This window comes from Perognathus longimembris, chromosome 2 (genome assembly GCF_023159225.1).
Source record: "Perognathus longimembris pacificus isolate PPM17 chromosome 2, ASM2315922v1, whole genome shotgun sequence".
Lineage (NCBI taxonomy): Eukaryota > Metazoa > Chordata > Mammalia > Rodentia > Heteromyidae > Perognathus > Perognathus longimembris.
In genome coordinates, this window is record NC_063162.1 from 130,389,385 (window position 1) to 130,416,292 (window position 26,908).

The 26,908-nt window shown below is 36.2% G+C and overlaps 1 protein-coding gene across 5 annotated transcripts in view; it reads left to right on the forward strand.

The window, feature by feature from the left end:
- Positions 1–26,908, forward strand: part of Ptprz1 (protein tyrosine phosphatase receptor type Z1) — a 143,340-nt gene that overhangs the window by 34,339 nt on the left and 82,093 nt on the right. For all 5 annotated transcript variants that reach the window (XM_048340128.1, XM_048340129.1, XM_048340131.1 and 2 more), the window contains exon 2: positions 8,591–8,656. In XM_048340128.1, coding sequence (XP_048196085.1) covers positions 8,591–8,656 — 66 coding nt within the window. The remainder of the gene's footprint in view (positions 1–8,590; positions 8,657–26,908) is intronic.

Consider the following 26,908-nt stretch of genomic DNA (forward strand, 5'->3'; position numbering starts at 1 on the left):
AATCTTTACTAGCTATGCATCAAACAAATGTCTCATATCTAAAATACACTTAAAGCTAAAAAATTTAACACCCCTCCAAAATAAAACTATTAAAAACTCAACAACCCAACCAATAGATGGGCTAAAGACTTAAAGAGGGAGTTCTCAGAGGAAGAAAAAAGAGTGTCTAGTAGACACATGAAGAAGTGTTCAACATATCTGGTCATAAAAGAAATGCAAATCAAAACAACTTTGAAATTCCACCTCACTCTAGTTAGAATGGTCATTATCAAGAAAACTAACAGTAACAAGTGCTGGTGGGATATACCCAAAAGGGAACTCTATTACACTATTGGTGGGAATGTAAACTTGTTCAACCACTCTAGAAAGCAGTATGGAGGTTCCTTAAAAGACTAAACAGAGCTTCCCTATGACCCAATCCTGCTCCTGCACCTTTATCCAATTGACTACAAACAAGGCCACACTAAAGCCCCCCCACATAACCATGTTCATTGTAGTATTGTTTATCATAGCCAAGATATGGAATCAACCCAGATGTCCCTCAGTGGATGAATTAATCAAGAAAACGCGGCATTTATACACAGTGGAATTCTATGCTTCCATCAGCAAGAATGATATTGTATCATTCATAAGCATATGGAAAGTCTTGGAAAAAAAATTATTAATCTAAGTGAGCCAGAGCCAAAGACACATAGGGTGCATGGTTTCCCTCATTTGTGAAAACTTATTTATTCTGAATTTTGCTGAAGTCTTTAGATAAGGATAAACCCTTTGAGTTCAGTGAAAATTCAGTCTTTTATATCTGATTGTAAGGATTTGTGTTTGCTATGTACATTGAGTACTACTCTTATATTTATTGTTAGAGTATACAGACAAAGGACCAGGTAGCTACAGCCAACAAGTAACAGAACAAGCAAGACATACTATATACATTGTATAAATATCAATTTGGCTTGCTGGATTTTTGCTTCATTATTAAAATAAATTAGAAAATACCTGAAAACTAAAATTTGGGATATGATAGGCATTGATAAAAGCATATTTTAAAATAAAGAGTTGAAATGCTTTTGTGCATGCTGTATGTTTTTATTGCATCATTGTAAGCAAACAGCAGCTATGTATTTAATTCTCTTTTATGCTTATGGAAATAGCAGCAAAGAGATATAACTGGTTCACTTTCAATGTTTATATGGACATTCTTCCAACACTAAAAATGAACTGAGCAGAAGCACTCAATACTTGCATATGTATAGTGTGAAAGTGAGCCAGATCTACTACACTCACCCTGATTCATCCTAGAAGTATTAGCCAACTTAAGTCAGTGTAATGAGCAATAGAATGTGACTTCATCTGTTTACTAAAGAAATTGGCAAGTCAAAAAATTCTTAGCTCGTTAAAAATCCATTGTAAAAGTATCAATGAATTTTTAAAAATGCTTCTCAAGAATACTTTTTTCTAGACTAGTAAAAAAATAATCAAAATTAACTTAAGACAAAAATGAATTTTCAGTCGCTACCATGGAAAGGAGTCTGGGTGAATCAATCCACATACTGGTAGTAGTTTTAACATAAGGCCCACACCTATTTCAGGATAGGTTGCCAATACATAAAGCTGCCAGGTTTTCCTATTGCATAGGCACTTAACTTTCAGCTTAATTTAATCTCTGCAGAAGTGCTTTAGAAATAAAGTGTAGATTAAAATAAGGTTGTATCAAAGTTTACCTCCACACAAGTAACCCAATTAGTCTGACTCCAAGGCCATTAAGCTGGTGAGTGAAGTCATTGCATTGTATAATTTCCTATCACTGAATTTTAATTGCCTTGGTAGGTAAATACTTAAGTTGCCTATCATGTGTAAACTTAGCTTATTTCTCCTAAGTTTAACTTTCAAATGCTTATTGATGCATCTTTCCCCGTACTTTCTTCTGAATAAGGACAGATTTTGACTATAAAATCCAGAAGAAGAAATGAAAGACTATTTCTGTTTTTCTTTACATATCTTCAAAATGTTTATTCATTACTTATTTGCTTATAGAATTAGAGGTTTACTTCAAAGTACACGTGTACTTTATATCTTAAAAAGAAGTGATAGCAGTCTCACAGAAAGCCTGAAAAGAATACATATAAAACTTAGAAAATTAAAATAACAAGATATACAGAAATCCACATTTATCTGTGTTTGAAATGTTTGTAATTTACATCGTAATATTTTTTCATGTAACTTTTTGCCACGTGAATGGATATTTTTTTTTCTCAAATTTTTATTATCAAACTGACGTACAGAGAGGTTACAGTATCATACGTTGGGCATTGGATACATTTCTTGTACTGTTTGTTGCCTTGTCCCTCATGCCCCCCTGCCTCCCCCCTTTCCCTCCCCCCCCAGGTGTTCAGTTCACTTACACCAAACAGTTTTGCAAGTATTGCTTTTGTAGTTATTTCTCTTTTTTTACCCTGAGTCTCTCGAATTTGGTATTTTTAAAACACAATTTAATGATTTTAGTTGTTTCATAGTATGAATATTTCCTATTTAGTCTTTTTCCAGTTCTTATCTATTAAAATGTGATCTACCAATATGAACATCTTGGAACATTTGTTCTTTTCCTGCTAATTATCAAAATATATTTCTAGGAATAGAATTACTGAGAAAAGACATGAAAATTTTTAAGGCTCTTGATAACTCTTACAAGCTTATTTTCCTGAAAGTTGACATTCCCCATCCACCTGTAAATAATGAACATCTCAAGATTTGCCGAGCATCACTGAATCGTAATATTAATAACAAGAGGCTGAGAGCTTATGAAAATGGTTTGAAGCCGCTCTCTGAAGGTTTTATCTCCATTTAACCAACAAAAGGCTGTATGTGGAGATTTGACTCAAATGGTAGAGTGCTAGCCTTGAGCAAAAAAGCCCAAGTGGGAGCCCAAAGTTCTAACTTTGACCCTAGTACTGGGTCAAAATAGTAGTAGTCGTCGTTGTCGTCGTCATCATCGTAGTAGTAAACATTTGGTAATCTGTTATCAGAAAAATGTTTAAAGTTATTTTAATTTCTGTGTATTTACACTGCACACAACCTTAACATTTGTATTTAGACCTCTTAATCAATTATATCTGCAGTTTAAAAACTTCTCTGCTCATGTTTTTGCCCTTAGTGACGCGTGAGGATTCCATATGTCTGGAACACATAGTTGCAATTCTTTAATGGGTTTAACAGTTACCAATAACTTTACATTTTTATTTGCATCACCTTAAATGTTTTCCTATTCAGGGTTTACATGTCATATGTTCAAAGTCTTAATATCTGTTTATGTGCTTATTATAAATTAAATATTTTATTTGTGCTTAAAAGTAATCCATTTTCAATTTACTTTGATATATTTGTGTGAAATGTGATTTTCTTTCTTTTTATTCAAATTCTATGTGTTTCTAATGGCTGTTAAACCTTTATACATTTTTATCTGCATGTGCTTTTTGCTTTATCATGAGTTAATTTGTATCTAAATTACCTTTATTTTGATACTACATTCTTTCTTTTTGACATACCTGTCGATTTATCTTTCACTACTTACTTAACCAATTATTTATTATGTAATTCTCCTCCCATGTTATCTTATGAATTATTACTTATGATTCACTTTCCAATATCAAATTTAGGATAATTGTTTTAATTTAAAACATCCAGAGACATATGATCTAGAAACAATTAATAATTTCTGACACCTCAATGTTTTCATTGAAGAAAGTGATAGAACTCTTCATTAGTTCACATTTTAATATTAATAATAGGTCACTTTTAACTTTTTTTTGTAATTTTCTGTGTGGTATGCTGTTCATGGCAAATATGAAAGGAATCTCATATTCTCTAATTGGTAAAATCCTGGTGCAAATTGTCTAGACCATACTGGGAGAGCCTAATCAGAGAATGAATGGTACAGGAGATGTTTTTGCGTTACCCTGGGTTTCAGTGAAAACAGGAGAGCCAGTGACTTCTGAGCAGCAATCTTACTTGTATTGCTAATAGTAGTACACTACTGTTGTGTAGGCAGTAGTTTAGTAGCATAGTGTAGTAATGCAATGATACCTAACACATACATGCTAGCACATTCCTTGTAATCTAGTTCATTCAATGTTTTCTCCCCACATTAACATCACTTTCAGCTCCTTATATAAACTATCATTTTTGCACATGTTATTTCTTTTTTATGTCTTAAATTAATGCTCAATTTATTAATGCTATAATTAGAACTAAACATATATATGTTTAAAGTTTTAGATTCTACTTATAATGCACATGTTATTTCTGTGTTCTCATTATCACTCTATTGCAGGCAAATTCTCTTTAGTTGTGGGTGTAAAACCATCTAGCTAAAAAGATCATAGAACTGAGTTTCAGTTTGAGCCCTCCTGATGTTTTCTGGGTGTTATATAAGAAGTTTGACAGAAGAAAAGGGTTATTTGACCTTCTTATGACTTTATTGTGTACATAAAATGCCATGAAGGCTAGCTTAATCATTCATAGTACTTGAGTCCAGGAAATTGACTTGCCAAAGTTAAGTCAACTTTTTAAGGTCAATGTCCAAAATACAGCGAATGCTAAAAACAAACACTGATGATGTCATAAATCCTATTCATTATCTTGGGAATGTCAGTATTCTACTATTTTGTGGACAAAGCAAATCACCAAAGAAATAGTATAAATAAATCCATGTAAAGTATAAATAAATATGATAATTTAGAAACATGTATGTACAAAATTGTGGACTGTAATTATCTAGACGGGGATAGTTTTACAAGTGATGACTAAAAATATTTCTAACTTATTGGAAAAGACATTCATTAGCACTTACATAATTAAATAAGATCTAGTAATATTTTTAACAAAGGATCCCTTTAGCTTTAGCAATATGGATGAAGTGCATTAGATTGAAAGTGCATATGTTGATTTAGGAAATGCATTACTTACAAGACAAGGAGTATTTTGAGCTTTCATTGAAAAGTTTGAATCTATTTGGTAAACATATTGTTAACACATGGGTTCATTCAGGGGAAAAATTTACAAAATCCTCACTGTCTGTGGAATAATAAAATGCAATTGATGAACTCTGAATTTCACCCTAACTGTAAGGGCCACACCTGTAATTGGTTATCTCACTGCTTAAAAGAAAAAAAATACATATGAAAGAAAAGAATCTGTTTGTTCTTCATGTTATATTTTGCATTTAGTCTTTCCATCTCCTTTATTAATTTAATGTTTGTTTCTCAGCTATTTTTTCCTTCTTCTACTTTATCCTTACATGACAAGGTCACAAACATTCCACCCATCTATGGAGTTACCACAGTGAAACCCCCTTGTACAATTAGTTATCCTTCAGTAGAAAGTTTTCTTGATATGAAATTATGCATTGAGATTGGAAACTCTCACCTCATGAATAAATTTAATTTTACTTCACAAGTTTGCTAATCACAGTTTTGATTTAGATCATTGGTTCATAACCTCAACTTTCTTATTAGAGAAAGACAATTACATCAGGATATCTGAAACATAAGTCTCTGGTAGCAGGTGATATGTCCACGGGTATTCTTATACAAAAAGCTAATCCTCTACTTAAAGGAATGATCCTCCCTCCCTCCCTCCCTTCCTATTACCCTTTCTATCATCTTTCCTCTATCTTGAAGCTTCCTTTTCTGAAGACCATTGTATTTCTTCTCACATTCACACCTTACGTACTTTGCATCATGAAGATAAGGACATGTCCCTGTGTGAGGATTTTTGTCAGAACACTGCTACTAGAATCTCTACCAGGATCTAACAAAATGTTGAAGCATAAAAATATAGGCTAAGTGCAATGAGAAGTGATTTTATAATTTAATATACTGATCATGTTTTTAGTTGGAAATGAACACTTGTATTTTTACTTGTGAATAGAAAGGTTAAAAAGTCTTAAGAAAAATATTAATGGTGATTATCAAGGAAAGGAAAACTGTTTTCCTTTATATAAGCATAAAGACAAATATATATGTTGGCATGCACACATGCACACTGACATTCCAACTGTGTTATAGCACATATAAGATGGAATGCTTGAAGTAATGTTTAATAGTATCTGAAATAACATAAACCAAATTTCTCAGTTTGTAGAATTTAGAGTAACCTTTAAAAAGAAGTTTATATACATATTCATGCCATTCCTTTCCAAAATTACTTTCCTAGTTTTTATCACTTTAAAATAGCCTGAACTAGTAAGTACCATAGTGAGAAGAAACAAAATAAAACTAAAGAAACTAAATCTACTCCCCCCCCAAAAAAAAGGAAAATGCCATTCTCTGATATTTTAATGGATTTTTAAGATGTATATGTGCTGGTATAAGTTATATTGTGTATAGGATTTTCAGGTTTTCATGCTATGTAACACCACGGGATAGGGTTGGAGGTAAGGAGTGAACCCAGCTGCTCTTTGTTGTTGTTGTTGTTCACTGAAGCTATCACGGCTCATCTACCAGACCTCTAAGTAGAATCTTTAAAGTGAGCACTCTCTCATGCCCAAAGTCTATGTAATTAACACATGAATGTGTAACAGATTGTATAAAGAAACAATACATAAAGGAAGTGAAGGGAGCTAAACACCTGGGTTCTTTTATTGAGAAAGCTTTCCTAATGTAAGTAATTAGAAACCAAGTATAATGCTTATGATATAGGGATAAGACCCTACAAAGAAAGCTAAGAACTTTCTGATACTTTGCTGCCAACCTTTAGGATAAATCATTAAAACATCTGCCATCTTCAATGGCATATTTGTTAAATTCAGGTTTTGTGTGCTATCTAATCTGAGGCCATCAAAGTATATATATATGCATATATACATATATATGTATATAAATACATATATATGTCTTAAAATATGTACTATAAAATATATGAAGCCAATGCCAGTGGCTCACAATTGTCATCCTAATACTCAGGAAGCTGAGATCTGAAGATTGTGGTTCAGAGCCAGCCCTGGCAAAAACGTCTGAGACTCTTATCTCCAATTACCCACTCAAAAAGCCGGAAGCAGAACTGTGACTAAAGGGTTAGAGTGCTAATTTGAGAACAAAATACTCAGGAACAGCAACCAGGATCTCCGTTCCATACCCCAGGACCAAAAATAATAATAATAATAATAATAATATATCAAAAATGTGACAATAAATCCTTTCTCTATGGTTAGTGTAAAGTTTTAGGGAAGAAATACCAGTTGGTGGACTCCAGTAGACTATCTAGGCAACTCTGTATAGTTTATTTGTCCAAATAATTCCTGCAAATAAACGTGTGGCTCATTTTTGGTTTGCTTTGCTTTGTTTCTGTGGAAAGCAAGCATCCCACAGGAATTTCTGCTCAAGAAAAGCTGTTAGAATGCTGCATAGAGTGTTGGGCAAGATCAGTATAGTCGGATGCAGGAGATACACACTCCATTTTCCTCACCACTACCTATACAAAGCACTTACATTTCTTTGGTATAATGACCTCATCTTTAAAATTTGAATTATTTTTTTCTAGATGACTAAAAGCCTGGGTTAAATAATCTCCTAGGACCTTTCTAACATTCAGTTATGTGTAAGTCTTTATCAGAAAGAACCACCTCTCCTCAAAATTAATGTACTCTTAAATGATTTTTTCTGTTATAAGACAACCATATTTGAAGGATAAACTGTGAGCCTAGCATTTTTAAGTGAAAAAGCAAGTATATATGTATGTATGTACATGTATATATGTATGTATGTATATATATATGACTATTCTTAGCAGCATTTTTGTCATAGATCAAAAGTATAATCAACCCAAGTATGCATTGACTGGATAATTTAAAATGTGGTCTATTCATAATAAAAAATGCACCAGACAAACTTAAACCAGCCAACTTTGTATTAAAGATGATTGCAGTAGTAAAGAGAAATCAGAGCCACATCCTCATTCTGTGAAACAGAAGCAGTAAGGTTTCTTAAGGGTGGGAATGTATTAGTGGGAAAGTACCATGGCCTGGGTAAGGCAGCAGAGGCCATCTTTGTTTGTTAATTGTCCTTATCCAAGGGAAGAAAAAGGTATTTAAAAAAAAAAAAGAAAAATCATTATACTGTATTGTGTACCTGTATGTGTGTCCAAATGCAAGCTATATTGACAGAACCTTGATTTATGAATGAGTAATTTCCCACAAGTTCATTAATAACCTCTATGTAGCTCTTTCTATAGGAACAGTTCTTTCAACACTGATGAGGGTCCAAACACAGCCTGCAAAGATTTGTTTTATCCATAATTTAGCAAAATGGAGTACTAATGTGAACAAAGTTTGGGATAAAGGGAGAGTGTGTGCAAGCATGGCTCCAGGGAAAATTTTGAAGTTTGCAATGAACCTTGACTTCCATCCATCTTCCCTCTGTTCTCCTTACCCCATGCTGAGCAAGCAAGCTCAACACAAGCCATGACTTCAGTCTCTAGCATTACAAACAGAAAGGATTGATCCATTGTGGTATGAATAGATTGGGCATCTTATACTTTTCAAGTTGTAGACACATAGTTTTCTAGATATTAATCACTAATTTCTCTTTGGTTATAGATTGGGCTTATGGATACTACAGACAACAGAGAAAACTTGTTGAAGAGATTGGCTGGTCCTACACAGGTAATCACATCTGTCATATAAGGAGATTCAGCAGAAAATGTTATTGCACTTATTTGTTTGTTTGCTTGCTTGCTTGCTTTTTTGCCACTTCCAAAGGAGCTTGAACACTCTCCTTGAGCTTTTTGTGCTTGTGGCTAGTGCTGTAACACTTGAGTCATAGCTCCACTTCTAGCTTTTTGTCATTAATGGGATATACAAGTCCCATGGGATTTACTACCTGGGCTGGCCTCAAACTACGATTCTTTGATCTCAGCCTCCTGAGTAGCTAGGATTACAGACCTGAGCCACAGGTACCCAGTCATATTTATTCTTATAGATAAAAGGCAACTTTCAGTTTATCTACCTGATAATCTAATTAATTACTGGCTGGTAGGGTTTGAGGAATATTGCTTCAGAACTACCTTTTGCCCAAGAGTTTTCAAAGAGGATTAAGGTTTTAAATGCTTGGCCTTTAATATTGTTATTTGTTTTTAAATCCTAATAATACGACAAGCCATTTTTCCAAAAGTTACCACTCAACTATATTGAAGGTGATTGTTGTATAAAATAGTGGCTTATATTGTTCAAATGTTGACACATAGAGGTATTTGAATAATAAAAGTCTGCTGAACTTCAGTTTAGTTAACAACAAATTTAGCTTCAGTGATCAAACTATACACAAATTATTTTTCACCAACCCATTAATTTTGAACACAGAATTCAGGTATTTACCAGAAATATATACATAAAACCAAAGACAAGCTTTTATGAACCATCTACTCCCTTTCAAACCTCAAATCAGAAGATGGAGGACCCGTAACTTAAGAGGGAAGGTTACACTTCTTGGCACTCCAGCAAATCCAATGAAGTGCCAGTGACCCAGGACTCAGGACAGGTAGATATGGCTCCGAGATGAGAGGAGACACAAGGTTTGCCAATGGGTTTCGGTGGCCATAATATCAATTGTGCATTCTACTCTGTAGAATCCTATCATCCTAAGATAATATTGTTAATTTATTAAGGAGCTCCTCTGTTCAATGGGCTAATTTAGCATAGGCATGACACCTGTAGAGTGACCAGGTTTTCTTGTGTGGGTCTATGCATACACAATCCTATCCTTTATGACCAGAACCTAAGGTCTATTGGCTTTAGCTTCTTTCAAGAACTTTCCAGTAGTCAAAGGGATAAAATCACTGAAAAAAAGACATTTGCTAGGTGAGTGGGAGGTTACAAATCTTAAAAGAGAATATTTCAGAATGGAGGCCAGGGCGGAAGCTTACTGAAGTCTCTCTCTCTCTCTCTCTCTCTCTCTCTCTCTCTCTGTTTGTGTGTGTTTCTCTCTCTCAATATGTGACTCTACTTATATTAACATTTCCCACTGGATTGAAAAAATATTCCTAGGCTATGTGAGGATCCCAGGAAGGGACTAATGAAAAGAATACTTTGTACCTGTTTAGTTCCAACTGAATGAGACTTCATTATTTTGTTTAAGTTCAAAGAGCATCAGAGAAAACAAACAAATGAAATCCTTCATCAGAACGTGTCTCTCTCAAGAAATAGGGAAATATATAGTGAGTGGATTATTCACTCTAAAGTTTATCATATTGTTTTAAATGTAAGTTCTTAAAATATGGTGGTATTTCTAATACCATTCTTATTATCTATCCAGAAAGTAAAGAGGTATTCATATTATCTAAAAGCTTTAAGATAAATTAGTGTTAAAACTTTTACATAGAACTAATTTAGTGAATGCCCCAAGTAAATTGGTCTAACCACTTTTAGTCTGTAATAGTTTGTGCTGTTGATCTATAGGTTTGTGTTCTTATATTGTGTTCTTGAAATTCATTAAGTTCGTCATGGTCTTGGATAAAATCACTTGAGAGTGTGTATGGAGAGAATTTTATCAATAAAAATTGTGATGTTGGCCATGGGTGGCGCACACCAGTAGCCAATGAGTAGGGTGTAGCAGGAGGGTAAAGATCTAGACTAGCCTGAGCTACGCTTTACCATATGTTTACTCATGCCTATAATCTAAGCTATTCAGGAGGCTGAGATCTGAGGTTGGCAGTGGGAAGCCAGCCCAAGTAGGAAAGTCAATGAGGCTCTGATTTCCAATTAACTATAGAACAGCAGGACAAGGAACTATAACTCAAGTGGTAAAATGCTTGTTTTGAGCACAAAAAAACTCAGGGATAGCATCCAGGCCCAGGACTGGCACACACACACACACACACACACACACACACACACACACACAATTGTAAGTATATCACAACATCTTTCCATAGACCATTCATCATGCTACCTAAGTCATTTTAAATATATGACACATCAATTATTATTTCAATGGAATCTCTTATGCTCAGGTTTATCAACGATTATACATACACAATTATAATAGGTGTAGTAGCAATACAAATCCCTACTGAGTACTAGATGGGTGGAGAAACAGAGGTTAATGAAGATTACTCTTCTAATTGTGCTTTTACGTAGATTAAAAACACTTTTTCATTTAGGATGGATGCTGTAATTATGTTAAGAAATGACAGGGTTGGTCAACAGTCAACAGTATCATTTTTGAAGTTGTATTGTCACACTAACAAAAGAGGGAGTTGGAGGTTTGTGGGTGTCACCACTATTCATTCCACTTAAGGCTCTTGTGTAGTGAATTTCATTCTTCCCAGTTCCATTTTTATGACAGTATCAAAACAAAGAAAAATCCGAAGTCATTGTGTTTTTTTTAATATCACAAATACATCAAATCAAGATTATCATAGGTGTTAAAACTTCCTTTCACTTGTTAGATCTTTAATTACAACTTCAAGTAATGATAAAAGTTTCAGAAATCAATTCATTCTAAAAACTGCTCCAGTCTTAGAAGTAATCTCTACTGAAATATAAACTTTGTCTCCTCTACTCACAAGATTTATCATATTGGGTTTTTTTTAGCATTCTTTAAGGCAACATGGAATTGGAATTTTTGCACTAATCTATTCTCAAGTGTTCTTATACCCATAAAACTGATATTTTCACAAAACAGTACATTGGGCATAGGTCAGGAAATACGACAGCTTGTGGCCACACATGAATCACTGCTAAACTTGGCTTGATTTTCTCCAAGATGAAGTAGGCTATAAGTACAGAACTGATTCTCTTTCCTAAAATATAACGTCTTTTCACTCTCAGGAAAGTAAAGGATTTATAATATGAGGTTGGATAGCATATGATTTGGAGTTTGGTTTTGAGTATAGTTTGTTTTAGTCTTTTCTTATTCTTAGGAAAAAGTAGGCCAGACTCAACTCAAAGAAAAACTGAATCCATGTAAAGTAGTAATGGGTTTCTGGTTTGTACAGGTGTTTTTTTTTTCCCCTCAGGAATATAGAATACACATTCAACATATTTCATTTTCCTCTGAGACTCACTACTCCATACATTAAACAGGTTGGTTCTTTTTCCATTTCCACCATTGTAGGAGTACAAACAACAACAAAAAATAGTCCAACTCTAAAATCCTACTTATAGAATTATCCTACTCCTATGTAAAATCATGTGTTTACATAGGAATGGAAGAGAGACATGAGAAAAGTACCAGCCAGTTGTTAATAGTCCCCCTGGAAATTGAATCTGGAAGCTGGTGAGACTCTAAGAACAGGATCTTAGTCTTGTTATGCAGTTACATTGGACACAAACCTCTTTTTGACAAATCATCTAACACACAGTATTTTTTTCAAATTTTTATTATCAAACTGATGTACAGAGAGGTTACAGTTTCATACGTTAGGCATTGGATACATTTCTTGTACTGTTTGTTACCTTGTCCCTCATACCCCCTTCCCTCCCCCTCTTTCCTTTCCCCCCGCCCAGAGGTGTTCAGTTCACTTACACCAAACAGTTTTGCAAGTATTGCTTTTGTAGTTGTTTCTCTTTTTTTACCCTGTGTCTCTCAAATATGGTATTCCCTTTGAATTTCCTACTTCCAATACCAGTAAACACGGTTTCCTATATACTCATAAGATTACAGAGATAGTGTAGGTACAACCACAGGAAGGTGATACAAGAAAATCATCAATAATAGAAGCTACAGATACACATAGGACGTTGAAAGTAGTTACAACTGTGATATAACAATTGTTTCCATAACATGGAGTTCATTTCACTTAGCATCATCTTATGTGTTCATAAGGGTATAGCTATTGGGCCTTGTGATGCTCTGCTATGACTTGCCTAAACCTGTACTAATTATTCCCAATAAGGGAGGCCATAGATGCCCCTCAGTAGACAAATGGATCAGGAAAATGTGGTACATATACACAATGGAATTTTATGCCTATATCAGAAAGAATGACATTGTTCCATTTGTAAGGAAATGGAAGGACTTGGAAAAAGTTATACTAAGTGAAGTGAGCCAGACCCAAAGAAACATGGACACACAGTATTTTTAATCTGGATTAGTTTTAGTTAAGATGCCCAAGGTAGTTAGATAGCATCCATAAAATGCTGTCTTTACCCATCGGGACCGAAGTCTCTGCATGGCTGTCTTTCGGTGACCAGGCATCACGCATAACAATCAGAGCACAGCCTGGGCTGTGTCAGACTGTCATCAGCATAGACCTAAGACTAATCAAGCTGCTAACTATTGCATTTCAGTTTGCTCATCTGTGAAAACGTTTTAATAATGCCTACCTGGTTGACTGTGGATTAGATAAATGGTTCTCATTGTCAGAAGAAAATGCTTTGAGCAAGGACTATATGTCACAAATCCAATTGGATTATTTTCTGTCAGTGCCTTAACTGAGTCCAAACCTTTTGAACAAGCCTGGACACATCCACTAATCTTGCAAGAGGAATTAGAAGTACTTAGCACTGCTTGCATGTATATTATGGACAGATATTTCCTATTATCTGTGTATTTTTTAAAGATCACCATAACAAAGCTAGTTATGGTGGTCACACCTATAATCTCAAATATTTATGGGGTGGAGGAAGAAAGACAGTGAGTTCAAGACTAGCTTGGGTAAAGAATAAAACTCTTATATACAACATTACAAACAGAAGGGTTGGAGAAGTGGCTCAAGAAGTACAGTGTTAACAATGACAAGGCCCATGGTTTAATCATCAGTACTGAAGAAAGAAACAAAATTGAAACAGTTTACCTAAGAATTATATTCTTGAGAGATGATGCTGGTGCTACATGTAATGATAGGGGCTGAATAGGGTTGAATTAAATGAATCAAACCTATTTTTACCAAATCTTGCTTAGTTGGCAGGGCTTCACTGTTGAGGTGGTTCATATGTGAATAAGCTCATGGGAACAATATATACACATTTCAAAAAATAGATGCATATGATTTTTATTAAAACTAAAATGTTGCTTTAAAATTCTGCATGCAAATGTCTCTTAATGTGGGATTCATTTTTTAAAAAAGATATTTGTAGAACAGCATTGCAATTTAATAATAATGTGTTTTGGCTCATGGTTTGAGAAGTTTCAGGCCATTGTCCTTGACTCCATTGATTCTGGGGCTGTAGTGAAGGCAGAAGTTCTTGGTGGGAATATAACACAGTAGCTGCTCACCCCATGCAGACAGGAAGCAAGGAGAGGTGCAGGGATCCTGAACAGGTATAACCTTGTCATATTCCTATGGTCCATTTCCTGTTCTCTTACCTCCTAAAGCTTACAGCACCACTAAAAATAATATTGACAGTTAGGGATCAAACATTTAACACATGAACTGTGGGGGGCATTGGATTCAGATCAGAGCAGCCACTGAATGGTTAAAATTGTATTGATGCTGTAGTATGGATTCCTAGCCAACCTGCAGATAGCATCTAGTAGAGTCCTCAGTTAATGAAAGTCTGTGTAGCTCATGAAAAGACCTGGCTGATTCTCCTTCAGTGTAACATTTCAGTACATTTCAGGCTCTGTGTCTAGGTGCATTGTGCTGTTTCTCTACTGGACAACTTTATTTCACTTTATGTTCTTTACTTGGGTGACCGTGGCATAGATATAGCAAATGGGAAGAGAAAAAATAAAGGACATGGTTAATTTTTTTAAATCTAAGGTTAGGGATTAGCTCATAGGATTCAACCAAATTTACTTTAATCTGTTAAACTCTTCAGACAAAAAACCATCACAATAATTTTAAGGTTGACCTTTGCTACCCTTGTATTTTATGTATTAATAAAAGTCAAGGCTAAAACTTATTACCTTTCACTTTCCTGTGTTATCTATATAGTAATTCTGTTATCTATATGGTAATCTTTTTAAACGAAGGATTTTTGGAAGAGCAGAAAGATGAAAACTATGTAAATGGTTCACTTCTTAGATTCAGAATATTTTATTAAGTGAAATGTTTTAGCGATTGAATCCCAAAGCTGATTTTGAAATACATTCCAATATGTTTATAACTGGTGGATTTTATTTCCTCTACCTCCTAGGGGATTGTCTATCTTTCTTTGTATCTATGTATCTGTGTATCTATCTATGTATCTATGTATCTGTGTATCTATCTACCTATTTATCTATCTATCTATTTGTCTATCCTGCTGTCTATGAAACCACATTTCTGCTTTAGTAATGTAGTTATTCTGCTTTGTTCAACTAACAGACCCCTTAACTGCACTGGAGGAAGGATTCTCCTGGCTGGAATTCAGGGATTCATCAAAGTTCTTTATGGTCTCTGTTCACCACCATCTAAACTGTCATAGACTATTTTGGGATCATCCTATCTGAATATTTTGGTATATCTATAATATCTACCGAGGTCCATTCCTCAGACTGCATAATCCTAGGTTTCCAAGGGAGGAAAAGGAAACTTAGACCCTGCTTATACCAGTGCCATGGATTTATTATGTGATAATGTGGAGATACTGGCTGTGATAGAAGCCAGATCCTAGGCAAAGGCAATAGAGATGCCTGCAGAACAGCCATAGTGATGGGGGGATCCAAGCAACAGAAACTGAGTACAGAAAAAGCCTAGTGCCAATAGGATTTGGGTAATGCTCCTGGCTATTCAAATGGTTCATTCACCATCCAGAGCATCCCTCACTCTTAAATCCCTGCATCTCTGTGTCTTGTAAGCAAAAGAGCTCAAGAAAATCCACCATCGGTGTTGGGGATTCATCTTGGCCTTAAGGGGGGAAGGGCGAGGAGAGCGCTCCCGAGATGCCGCCCTTCCCCCATCCCTGGGGCAGTGTGGAAGTGAGCTACACCTATCTCCTTCTGGGTCTGGAAACAGAAGGGGTAGCTTTGAGACCATCCCCCACCTTGCGCCAGCGAGCAAGTGTGCTCCCTTTTTGGTGGGCCTTGCCCACAGGGCGGTACTATGGGAAGTGACGTTAGCCCATGAGGGAGGTCCTTGGGAGCTGCTTTTGGATGGACAAGCTCACCAGCCTATCGCCAGCTCATGCTCAGTCCTCGTCATCACTACTATATTACTGTGAGTCCCTCCCGATTAAATTGAATTGCTCTCCGAAGTGTCTCCGAGATCCGTCTGTGCCTGGCTTCCTTGGTGGGTAAGGAGGGAGGAAAAGGGGATCTCGTTCGGCCACGTGCACCTTAGGCTAGCCCGTGTCCCTCGCTCTGCCTTGGCCACCTGCTGGTCAGGTGCCCAGGGGAGAGGGTGAAAAGGGGAGCACTGATAAGGGAGTAAGCTTAGCATCCCCGCACCAGGGGAGGTAAATCTAGCCCGGCACATCGGAACTTTTTCTTAAATAAGTGCACATGAGAAGACACAGATGCTAGAGATTGCGAGACAGGCAGGTGGAACAGGCTAGAGGAGTCCAAAAGGCATCCAGTCAATTGAACAGCTTCACATGGTCATGTGCCAATTGATGGTTTGGGGCAAAAAGCAACATTTTGGACTTATAGTTAGATTCTTGTTTATATGGATCAATTTTATCTACTATCTCGCGATGGCAAATAGAGAGAGACCATTCTCAGGCAGAGGACCCTGCGTGGAATAAGTCTGTTACTTCTTTGGTCAATTTATCTCAATGCTGGGATCTATGAAGCATGTAGATCTAAGTCATTATCTTAAGCATATCATAGGGGTCATAAATGTCAGTCTAGAATATGCTTTACCCTGTAATGAAAATGACTTCACTTATTTCTCATTATTAAAATATGTCCATTTAGGAATCATGTCTGTGAATATGTGTATATATGAAAGAACAACTAGAATTTTATCCTCCTAACTAACATTGATGTCTTCTGTCAAGAAAAACTGATTAAAAATAAAATCATATAAAAACCAGAAGTTCTTTATAGAAAGGCAGTAGAAACAGCAAACAGCTTTAGTATGAGAAAAGCAATAAACACAAGTGGCAGTCTTCACAGGCAATAATACCACTAAGAGATTGCAAAGTCAGGATAGCAGCTCTCCCCTTTCTGCAGTCAACAGAAATGGCTCATTGCGTACACGTTCTCAAGAGAAACAATAACAAGCTCCCATGTAGAAGGACTTCACAGCAACTTTGATCACACAGGTCATCCAGAGTTTACCTAGCAAGTGGAATGACTGCCTGTGTTGCTATTGACTTTATACAGAGGAAAAAACAAACATCTTTACGGGAGTCACAGCTGTAGAAGTGAGAACTGGGCACCTACAGAATGTAGCACCAACTTCCTAGCTGTCTGCATTTCGAAAACATGGCTCCAGAATCCTTGCAAAAGACACCTTGGATTTTAAACCCATGTAAGGCTTACCTAATTTTCAAAAGGATTGATATAAATTTCAAAAAGAGGAGAAAATGCTTACAATGATCCATTTTCTGAAGTAAATGCTCTAAGGAAAGGAAAGGGAAAAATCACTTTCATATTTTCAACTGGAAGAATTAAGGCTCTTTTTAAATTTTGTAGTCATCCTTACCCTTGTAATTATCTTCCCTGACATCCCTGTGGCCTCTTGATCCACGCACTGCTACTTCATTGCATTTATCATAGTAATATTTTTTAGGATTCTTTCTAGGCAGTATTTTCCATCTAAGCCAAGATGGTACAACAGAAAATATAATCTTCTATTAGGCCAGCTTTCTTCACTGTATCCTGATGTCTATAGCAGAGCCCCACATACAATAGGTACTCAATACATATTTAGTAATTACTGCTGTATTTCCTCCCGTGTCACTGGGATACAGGATTAACTTCACCTGGAAGGAATTCTGACTAACAATGCCATCTTTTCAGGGGACCATTCCCAATCCTATTTGCAAAAAAAAAAAAATATATAAAAACCATAAATAACTGAGTGGATACAGAGTAAGTCCTAGCATATTGAGAGGAAAACCTGAAAGACTGCCTTTTGCCTTTTGCCATTTGGAAATTGAACATATTTTAGTCCCACCTAGAAAATATGAGTGGCTTAGGTGTCTTTTACATATGGGAAACTCTTAGTGGTGTAGCAAGCCTTTAATATGCCATTTCTAGGCTCAAATTGTTTCTTCTTTTTTGGAGGGGGTATGGATAACATGCCTTATTTTCCAACGTTTACGTATCTTTCCTTTCATTTTTAAATTTTTATTATCTTTAAGTACTTGTACAAAGGAGTTGCCATTTAACAAAGCACTTTATGAATACAATCTATCTTGATCAATGTCACTTCTGTCAACACTCTCACCCATTTCTCCCCTACATACCCCTTCCCTCACTCTTCCTAATGAGCATGTCTAGAAAGTTGAGATGGATGAGACTGTCATATGGGTGTTTTTTCACAAATTATGAATAATTTTTCCATTTCCAAGGCCTCTAAGTTTGTTCTTTAAGGTAAGCTGCATGAATCTCTCAGATATTTTGAGATGTTTGGTGAACCTGTATGAGAATATGAGGGAGTTAACATCTTCTTATTGATTGCCCTGACAGTACGCATACTCTCTGACAAAGGTTTAATGTTGAGCTCATTCGTTTAACCAGTGCTCTTTGAATTTATAACATGGTCCAGGCACTGTGTTTGACATTGGAGATGCAGAAATGAATAAAACAACCACAAGTATGTAAATAATATTCATAACAAAATATGATTTTTACAAAGCATATCACAGTGGTAGATAGTGATAATAACACAAGATCTAAGAGTCCATGGGTATCTTAAAGGGTTCAGGGAAGTTTTCTGGAAAGGGAAATTTAAACTGGGAATAGGAGCTAAGTTAGTCTCAGGCAAATGGAGCAGCGATGCTAAGACCTGAAGTGGAAACATTACCATATTCCTGTCTTTTCCTTGTTCTTCCTGTAGAAAACTTTTTTTTTTTTTTTTGGCTAGTCCTGGGCTTGGACTCAGGGCCATGAGCACTGTTCCTGGCTTCTTTTTGCTCAAGGCTAGCACTCTGCCACTTGAGCCACAGCTCCACTTCTGGCCATTTTCTGTATATGTGGTGCTGGGGAATTGAACCCAGGGCCTCATGTATATGAGGCAAGCACTCTTGCCACTAGGCCATATCCCCAGCCCTGTAGAAAACATTTTAAAAAATGTTATGCAGCAAGTTTCTTGTGGCCCTATCAATCCTTTCTACTTTCCTTACTCTATCCCAAATCCTGGGTGATACTGAAACTTTGAGTTATTGACATTTGTATTTAGGAGATGCTGGGCATGATTTTAAGTCAATATTTTAATTATTCAAGGCAAAAAAAATCGTGAAAGAGTCCAAAAGAACAGAGAAGGGGAAGTTTTACCTACTCCAAAGGAAACAATGATTTAAAGTAGGCAAGACTCTTTGTACATCTTTGTAGAGAGTTCACCAACAGATAATAATTACTGCCTTGAACACATTCTAATGTAGCAGGATAATGTAGCAGTATGCATTCTTTCACTAGTTCCTGTGGTAAGAAGGAATAGAAGCTCTGGAGTTAGAGACTCTTAACTGCTTAACTTCAAAACCAAGCTCCACTTTGGGCGTCTCCCTCTTTTGTCTAGTTCTATGATCTGTAAAAAAGAACTAGACCATAATAATGTACCTTACAGGGCTCTACCATGGTTAAGTAAACTGGTACATGTAAACCACTTAGAATAGGGCCTGACATAGAGTGGATATTGCAATCATGATTTAAAGCCAGATAAATATATTTAGGACTTGTCTTATAACAGATTTTCCCCTGAATGACTCCCTATTACCAACAGAATTGAAACAGTAGATTCCTTAGTGTAGAGTATGCCATGTGGCATTAATGATATGGTCCCAACTTACCATGCGGTTCATCCCCCTGCTAGCTGCTATTCCAACCTTTTTTGAAAGACAGACTTCCTAATTCTACCTGGTTTTAGCCATCTTGCCTGGACACCAGCCGTGTGCCCTTCTTCAGATAAAGATTTTCTCTCGCCTCGCTGACACGTACTCTCCCCTGACAACACCGAGAGGTGACTGGCTGTGCGCTTTCTTCATGTTCTTTTTCCCCCAGTGTGGCCTTACACTATGTGTTCAGCAACTCTTCATATGCATGAATGAACCAAGCTGTCAAGTACTGTGTTCTCATTTTGCAGATGTAAGAAACAGAGCCATGAATCACTTGACCCCAAATCATAAAGTGAGCAAGGGTGTGGAACTTAAATCTGGGTCTTAATTCCCAAAAGTCTGTCCTCTATGCATTCTTACAGTTACTTATGCAGCTTTTGCCTCTGTAACATAGGAAGCATGAAAGCATGAAGCTGCTGCGTTTCAGATTGTTGTGCAAATATTAAAAATGCTAATTGCAACGCATTTTCTAAAGTGTATGATATGGTCACTTTTGGCCTAATCAGTGCATATTTTTAGGGAATGGGTTAAGCAGTCATTTTTGGAAGTGGAATTGTGGCTACCTTTGATTTTCATCTTGCCTTGTGTATTTGCTTCACCATTTGAATTGGGAGAAAGGGAACTTAAATGTCTGTTTAGTACTATACAATAGATTCAGTTGAATTAGGTTTTATTTTAAGGGTGATTTAACAAGTTCTTTTCCTCTCAGAAAATATTCTGGCTCTTCCTGTCTCTTCGTTGTAATGAGACTAGTTGTTTATACAACTGAGGGGCTTTGCCTGGCACTATTTCCTCTTGGCTTTACCAAGTGAATTATTTTTACCAATCAATGAAATTAGAAAGCTTTATTAATCACGCAAGTAGGTAATGAATTCTAATTAGTGTGGAAATAGATAATAGTCTATTAAAGAAAAAGAGCCATGTTGTACATTTGCATTTTACACAGACTTGATCTAGACAGGATTCTACCACGAGCACTTGCTTGATTTTCTTCTCTGCTGTGGGGCAATATCCTTACTTTGCACTCATTTCAAAAGTCTAGGATGCTTATCCCAGCTCAGTGAGAATCAATTTCTCATAGCTGATTGTCTGAATCACTGCCAACTCAGTCACATTTTCTGCATCATTTACCAGAATGCGTAAGTTTTTAAGAAGTCAGAACAATTATTCAGGTAAACCTATAGCTTGGATGTACCCTTCAGTTGTTTCAGAGAAACTCAACCCCTGAGTTCAATGCTTTCTTCAAATTGACGGGCAGTGGACTAACCTGATTAAAGGATTCCCCCCTCCAGTTCACCACTCTCTAAGTGAGTCTCCATCCGCATGAAAGAGCTTGATTTTATGCAAAGAGAAGAGCTCATGCAAAGAGGAGAGCAGCCTCACTCCATATTGCTGCTTTCAGAATAATTATATCATTAATTTCTGCAGAGAAAAAGAAGAAAGCCAGTTCAGGGTATGTTTATGAGATTTCAGGGCATGTTCAGGGAGAAAGCTCTGTGACTTTTAATTATGATCCTTTACCCAAGAAATATAGGAATTTGGGGAAATTAGAATAACTCTTCTATTCCTTTCATTTATGTTGATTGCTTCTTTATGCTTGAGCACAAAGAGAAAGCTTGATTTTTAAAATTTGAGTCTCATTGATGTGTTGTTATGCCACCAGCAGTTTTAAAAGTAAATTGGGTAGAAAATTAAGTTCTGGCATATGACTCAGAATCCTCTAATGTCACTAGCGTTCATTTTAATCATTTATGAGTTATCACTGCAAGATGTTTATATAGATTAGATACCACAGAGATCTAAGGAACTATATTTATTTGATCCTAATTAATATTTGGCCTTAAATAGATAATCACACCACTATCCAATTTCCTAATGTTAAGCAATTAAACAGCTTGCAGCTGTTGGCCAGATAAATATTAAACTTTGCCAAGTAGTTATATGTAGACTTTTTCATCATATTTGGACTGTTTTGGAGTAGATTTAAAGCCTGTGCATTAGGATTATATTTTATATATTATCACTGGAAAACTACACATTATGTTTGTAACATTAGAATTACTTCTGAAGTTTATTAGTTGTATAGTTCACGTTTTTATATGATGAGAAGACACATTAAGCTTTCTGTCATTACCTGTATATAAGTGCTTTTATTTTCATGACATCAAAGTATTATGTTAGTGAGGACTACCATTTTCTTAGTTAAAATACTATTATATCTTTATAGATTCATCCTTTTTAAAATTCCTTTGTTTTTGGCAGCACTGAGTTTGAACTCCGACATGTGTTAAGCTGGCACTATACCACTTGAGCCATGTACACCTCCAGGATTGTGTTTTGCTGTTTACTTTAGAGTCTAGCAATCTTTCCTCCCTAGGAGAGCATCAACTCATGATCTACCAGAACTCAGCATCCTGAGTAACTAGGATTGCAGGTGTGAGTTACTGCCCAGGTTTATCCCTTTACTAAAAATAAAGTTAACATGACCAATCACAATTTGATTAAAGCATGTTCTGTGACATATAAAAAATGTCATAATGAAATCCATTAAAATTGTAAAAAATAAAAAAGGAGGGTAGGATAAGAAAGAGTAACAGAGGAACTAAGTATAATCAAAGCTTACTAGATGCCTATATGAAAAAATTACAATGAAAACCCTCTGTAAAATATACATATACTTACCAACATTCCATTTAGCATGAAAATGAATGAAGGGGAACATTAGAGATGTTGTATGACTGACAGCAGTGGTTCCTAAATGTCAGATTAAAAAAAAAATTCTGGAGAGATGACTGGATAAGAAAAATGGTTAGGGCTGATTTCCAGAGTTTTTGATTTGATAAATATAAGGTGGGGTTTGCAGGTTTCCCAAGTAATGAATACCCAGGTAATGCTGCTCTGATCTGAGGAACCAAATACTCTATTGCCTAGAATAGAGGTCAGTCACAACTTTTGTCCCTAATTTACAAAAATGAATGAAAAGGTGAGTCAGAAATACAAACAGATGCAGAAAGATTTTGGACAGTTCTTAATGCACTGTGCATTAATTTCCCCATCTTTATGGAGCCTAGGTAGGCGTAGTGGGATTCCTTCTTTAGCCAATCAGGTTTTTTTTTAATTAATTTTGTTGTTAAGTTGATATACAGAGGGATTACAGTTACATACATAAGGTAGTGACTATATTTCTTATCAAACTTGTTCCCCCCTCCTTCATTTTTCTCCTACCTCCTCCACACCCTCCTCCACAAGTTGTACAGTTAATTTCCAATATATTATCTTGTGAACATTGCTGTTGGGTTGGTTCACCCTTTATCCTTTTTGTCACCCTTTTGATATTCCCCTTCCCTTCCCTAATTCAGATAAACATATATACAATACCCAAAGTACCAAAATTAAATAGAGTGACAACAGGGGATAAACCATAGGAAAGAAAAACAAAAGAAAAAAGAAATAATTTTGCACAGTACATTAAAAGCCACAAAAAAACAAAGAAAAACCATTTGTTTTCATATCTTGGAGTTCATTTCACTGAGCATTATCTGTTATGAGCATATGTACATAGCCATTGAGCTATTGTGATCCTCTACTAGGACTGTTCTAGACATATACTAATTATTACCAATGAGGGAAACCATGGAATCCATGTTTCTTTGGGTCTGGCTCACTTCACTTAATGTGAGTTTTTCCCACATCTTTCCATTTCCTTACAAATGGGGCAATGGTATTCTTTCTGATGGAAACATAGAATTCCATTGTGTGTGTGTGTGTGTGTGTGTGTGTGTGTGTGTGTGTGTGTGTGTGTGTGTGTATCACATTTTCTGGATCCATTAACCTACTGAGGGGCATCTGAGTTGGGTCCATATTTTAGCTATGGTAAATAATGCTGCAATGAACATGGTTGAGCTAGTAGCCTTAGAACCCCACTTCTGGTCATTTACCCAAAGGATCACAAACAAAGTAGCTGCTTTTTTTTTTTTTGGCCAGTCCTAGGGCTTGAACTCAGGGCTTGAGCACTGTCCCTGGCTTCTTCTTGCTCATGGCTAAAACTCTACCTCTTGTGCCACAGCACCACTTCTGGCTTTTTCTGTTTATGTGGTACTGAGGAATTGAACCCAGGGATTCATGCATGGTAGGCAATCACTCTACAGCTAAGCCATATTCCCAGCCCAGCAAGCTTTTGCTTGCATTACTCTTGCTTATTTATTCCCCTAGCCATTCCCAAGAAAGATTCTCTTCCATGTCCTGTAAAAAGTTATCTTTATTTCTTTGGCTCCAAAGATTATAGCTTCTGTAATATCAAATTTGTAGCTTACCTTCTTATTGTTTTACATTTCTAAACTCCAATAATATGTACCTCCTAAACTGTGTTTTGTTAATATAAATGTGGGTAGCTGCTAGTAATGTAGATAATGGTACCTTCACAAGTTTCAGAATAGAATAGAGGTAGTTCTGGATATTTGTTTGGTGAGAAGTGTTATTCATTCTTTTCTCTGAAAGCAATTTTGAGTTTATTTATTTTTCATCACTTTTGGAGGAGGTTCAATTCAACCAATCAGTTGATAAGTGCAATGCATATTGATCAGTGTCACCTCTTCCTTCACCATGTAAACCAGTCATTGTCACACCAACAAAACAAATTATTTTGCTGCTACATATACAAACAAAACATTTTTTTCATCATCATTAAGCTGCTTAAAAAATTAGCCTCTTGGCTTTGGAGATAGATTTGAACAATTCTATAGTTGTTCATTTCCCATTACTTTAGCAGAGGTCTTGTTGGAAAATTTTATAATGAATATTAGAGCCTTAGTTTGTTGCATAATAATTTTATCATTTTTTTCATTCGGGACATCTTAATTGAGCACTCCTACCTGATATTGAAGGGAAAGAAAGGAAGGAAAGAGAAAAGAATGAATGAAGAGAGGGAGGAAAGAAGGAGAAAGGAGAGGGAAAGTATAAGGGAGGGGGAGAGATAAGAGGAAGGAAGGAAGGAAAGGAGACTTTGTTTCTCCATGGATTTTGAAACTATCTTCACAGAAAGGAAATGACTCATGGTGACGCATTATAATTCATGAATGTTAAGCATAGTCATTTTGTACTTTATCCTCTGGAACTATTCCAAAATTACAAGGGTTAAAACATTGCTATCAAAATAAACTATAAAACAACCAAGTCCAAGCAATTTTCTCATTTCATATAAGTAGTATTCATTGCACAGTATCAAACTTTAAAGTTTAAGACCTTCATTTTCATCTTAGGAAGCATCATTTTAAGTCTTCAGGTTATGTGAAAATCCCTAGTCAGGCTGGAGGTAAGAATGGTTTGCTCTATATAGTGAATACCTGAAAGATGACTGGCCTCATCCTAGGTCTCATTATTACTTGCAACTAGCCCTACCTACTCTATTGCAATCTGACCCACACCCTAGAGGCAGCATGCCAAGTTTAACACCTTAATCCCTGTTCAGTGCTGGAAGAGCTCTCTTTCCCTTATTTGCCACCAAGAGATATGCCTTCTAAGTTAAAAACAACATCCTTTAGCTAGACACAGTGGCTCATGCCTGGAATCCCAGTTACTCAGGAGGCTGAGATCATGATTCAATGAGAGCCTGGGTAGCAGAGTTTTGGAGACAGCCTCTCAAAGCACTAAAAAGCAGGATAGGAAAGACATGGTCTAGGCCTATATAGACATAAATGAATAACTCTGTTTGAAGAGAAAAGGTCGGGGGGTGATCATGGCTCAATTGGCAGAGTGCTTGCCTAGCAAGCTAAGTCCAAAACCCAAGACTGCCAAACCAAGCAAACACCTATTTACCACTCTGGGAAGAATATTAGACTCAATAACTGGGTCCTTTTCTCAAAGGTTTGTAAGAAGCAGATTGTGATTTTCAGTCAGATTATTATCACAAATTAACAAAACACAGCCAAATATCTTTAGGGCAGGATTCCAAGTACATCATAGGCTGATGAGGACATCTCCTTTATGCATGAAAAGTTCTGCACCCCACCCTCCCTGCAGGTGCCATAGGTGTTAATGTCAGTTGCTAATGTCACCGGAGCCTGAGAAGTACTCATGTCCCATTGTTGTGTGAGTGAGGAAAAGGTTACTGTTTCTAAAATCAAGCCAAGAGGTCTCCTTTCTAACTGGAGAAGTGGGAGAAGGGGCTAGTGATTATCTCCACAGTTGTCAGGACCTGTTCAAACAGTTCACTGTGACCCTAGGAAAGAGCTGACTGACCATCCTCCTACATGAGAACCTTTTCTGGATCCAAAGGTTAGTACCGCAGTGGACACGAAGAGTGACTACAAGGCCTCCCTGGGAACTAGAAACTATTGATTTCCTACACAAAGACTAAAAGAGGATGTCATGACTCCATGGCTCCTATGCTATTTCTTGAAAAGAGTTGATAATAGAGGAAAGGTCCCTTTGAGCTTCAATAAATAAGGGAGTTGTATCCTAGCACATCAAATAGGAAGCGTGAAAGTTCAAATGAATATAAATTAAGAAAATAAAAGGATAAATTTGATAAGGAATGTGATTTTGACATAACCTTAGATCACCTCCTCATAAAATACTTTTTCATTGCAAAGAATACATATAGTGTTGCAGTGGAAAAGAGAGACTGATACTGCTTTCAGCCCATGCTCAAGCATCAGCATTACTGCTGGTACTTAGTTAACATGGAAAGCTGGACCACTAAGACAGGATGAGAAGGAAAGGACATCATTCTTAAGACATTCTCACAAAAGTATATAACCATGAGGAAACAAACAAAGTGTGTGGTAGCTGGTAAAATAAAATAGATTTCAAAATTGTCACCATCGTGAAAGTCAAGGAAAAAGGCAAACTAGTTCAGATCAAAAGAGACATGACAGCCAAAGGTAATACGTTACCCAAAAAGAACCTTAGTGTCATCAAGAATATTATTGAGACATGTTGGTAATTATCTGAACAAGATATTAGGACTTGAAGATACCAGGGTTTTGATGCTAGTAATTTCCCTGACTATGATTGTACCGCAATTTTGTCGGAAAACATTCTCATGTTTAG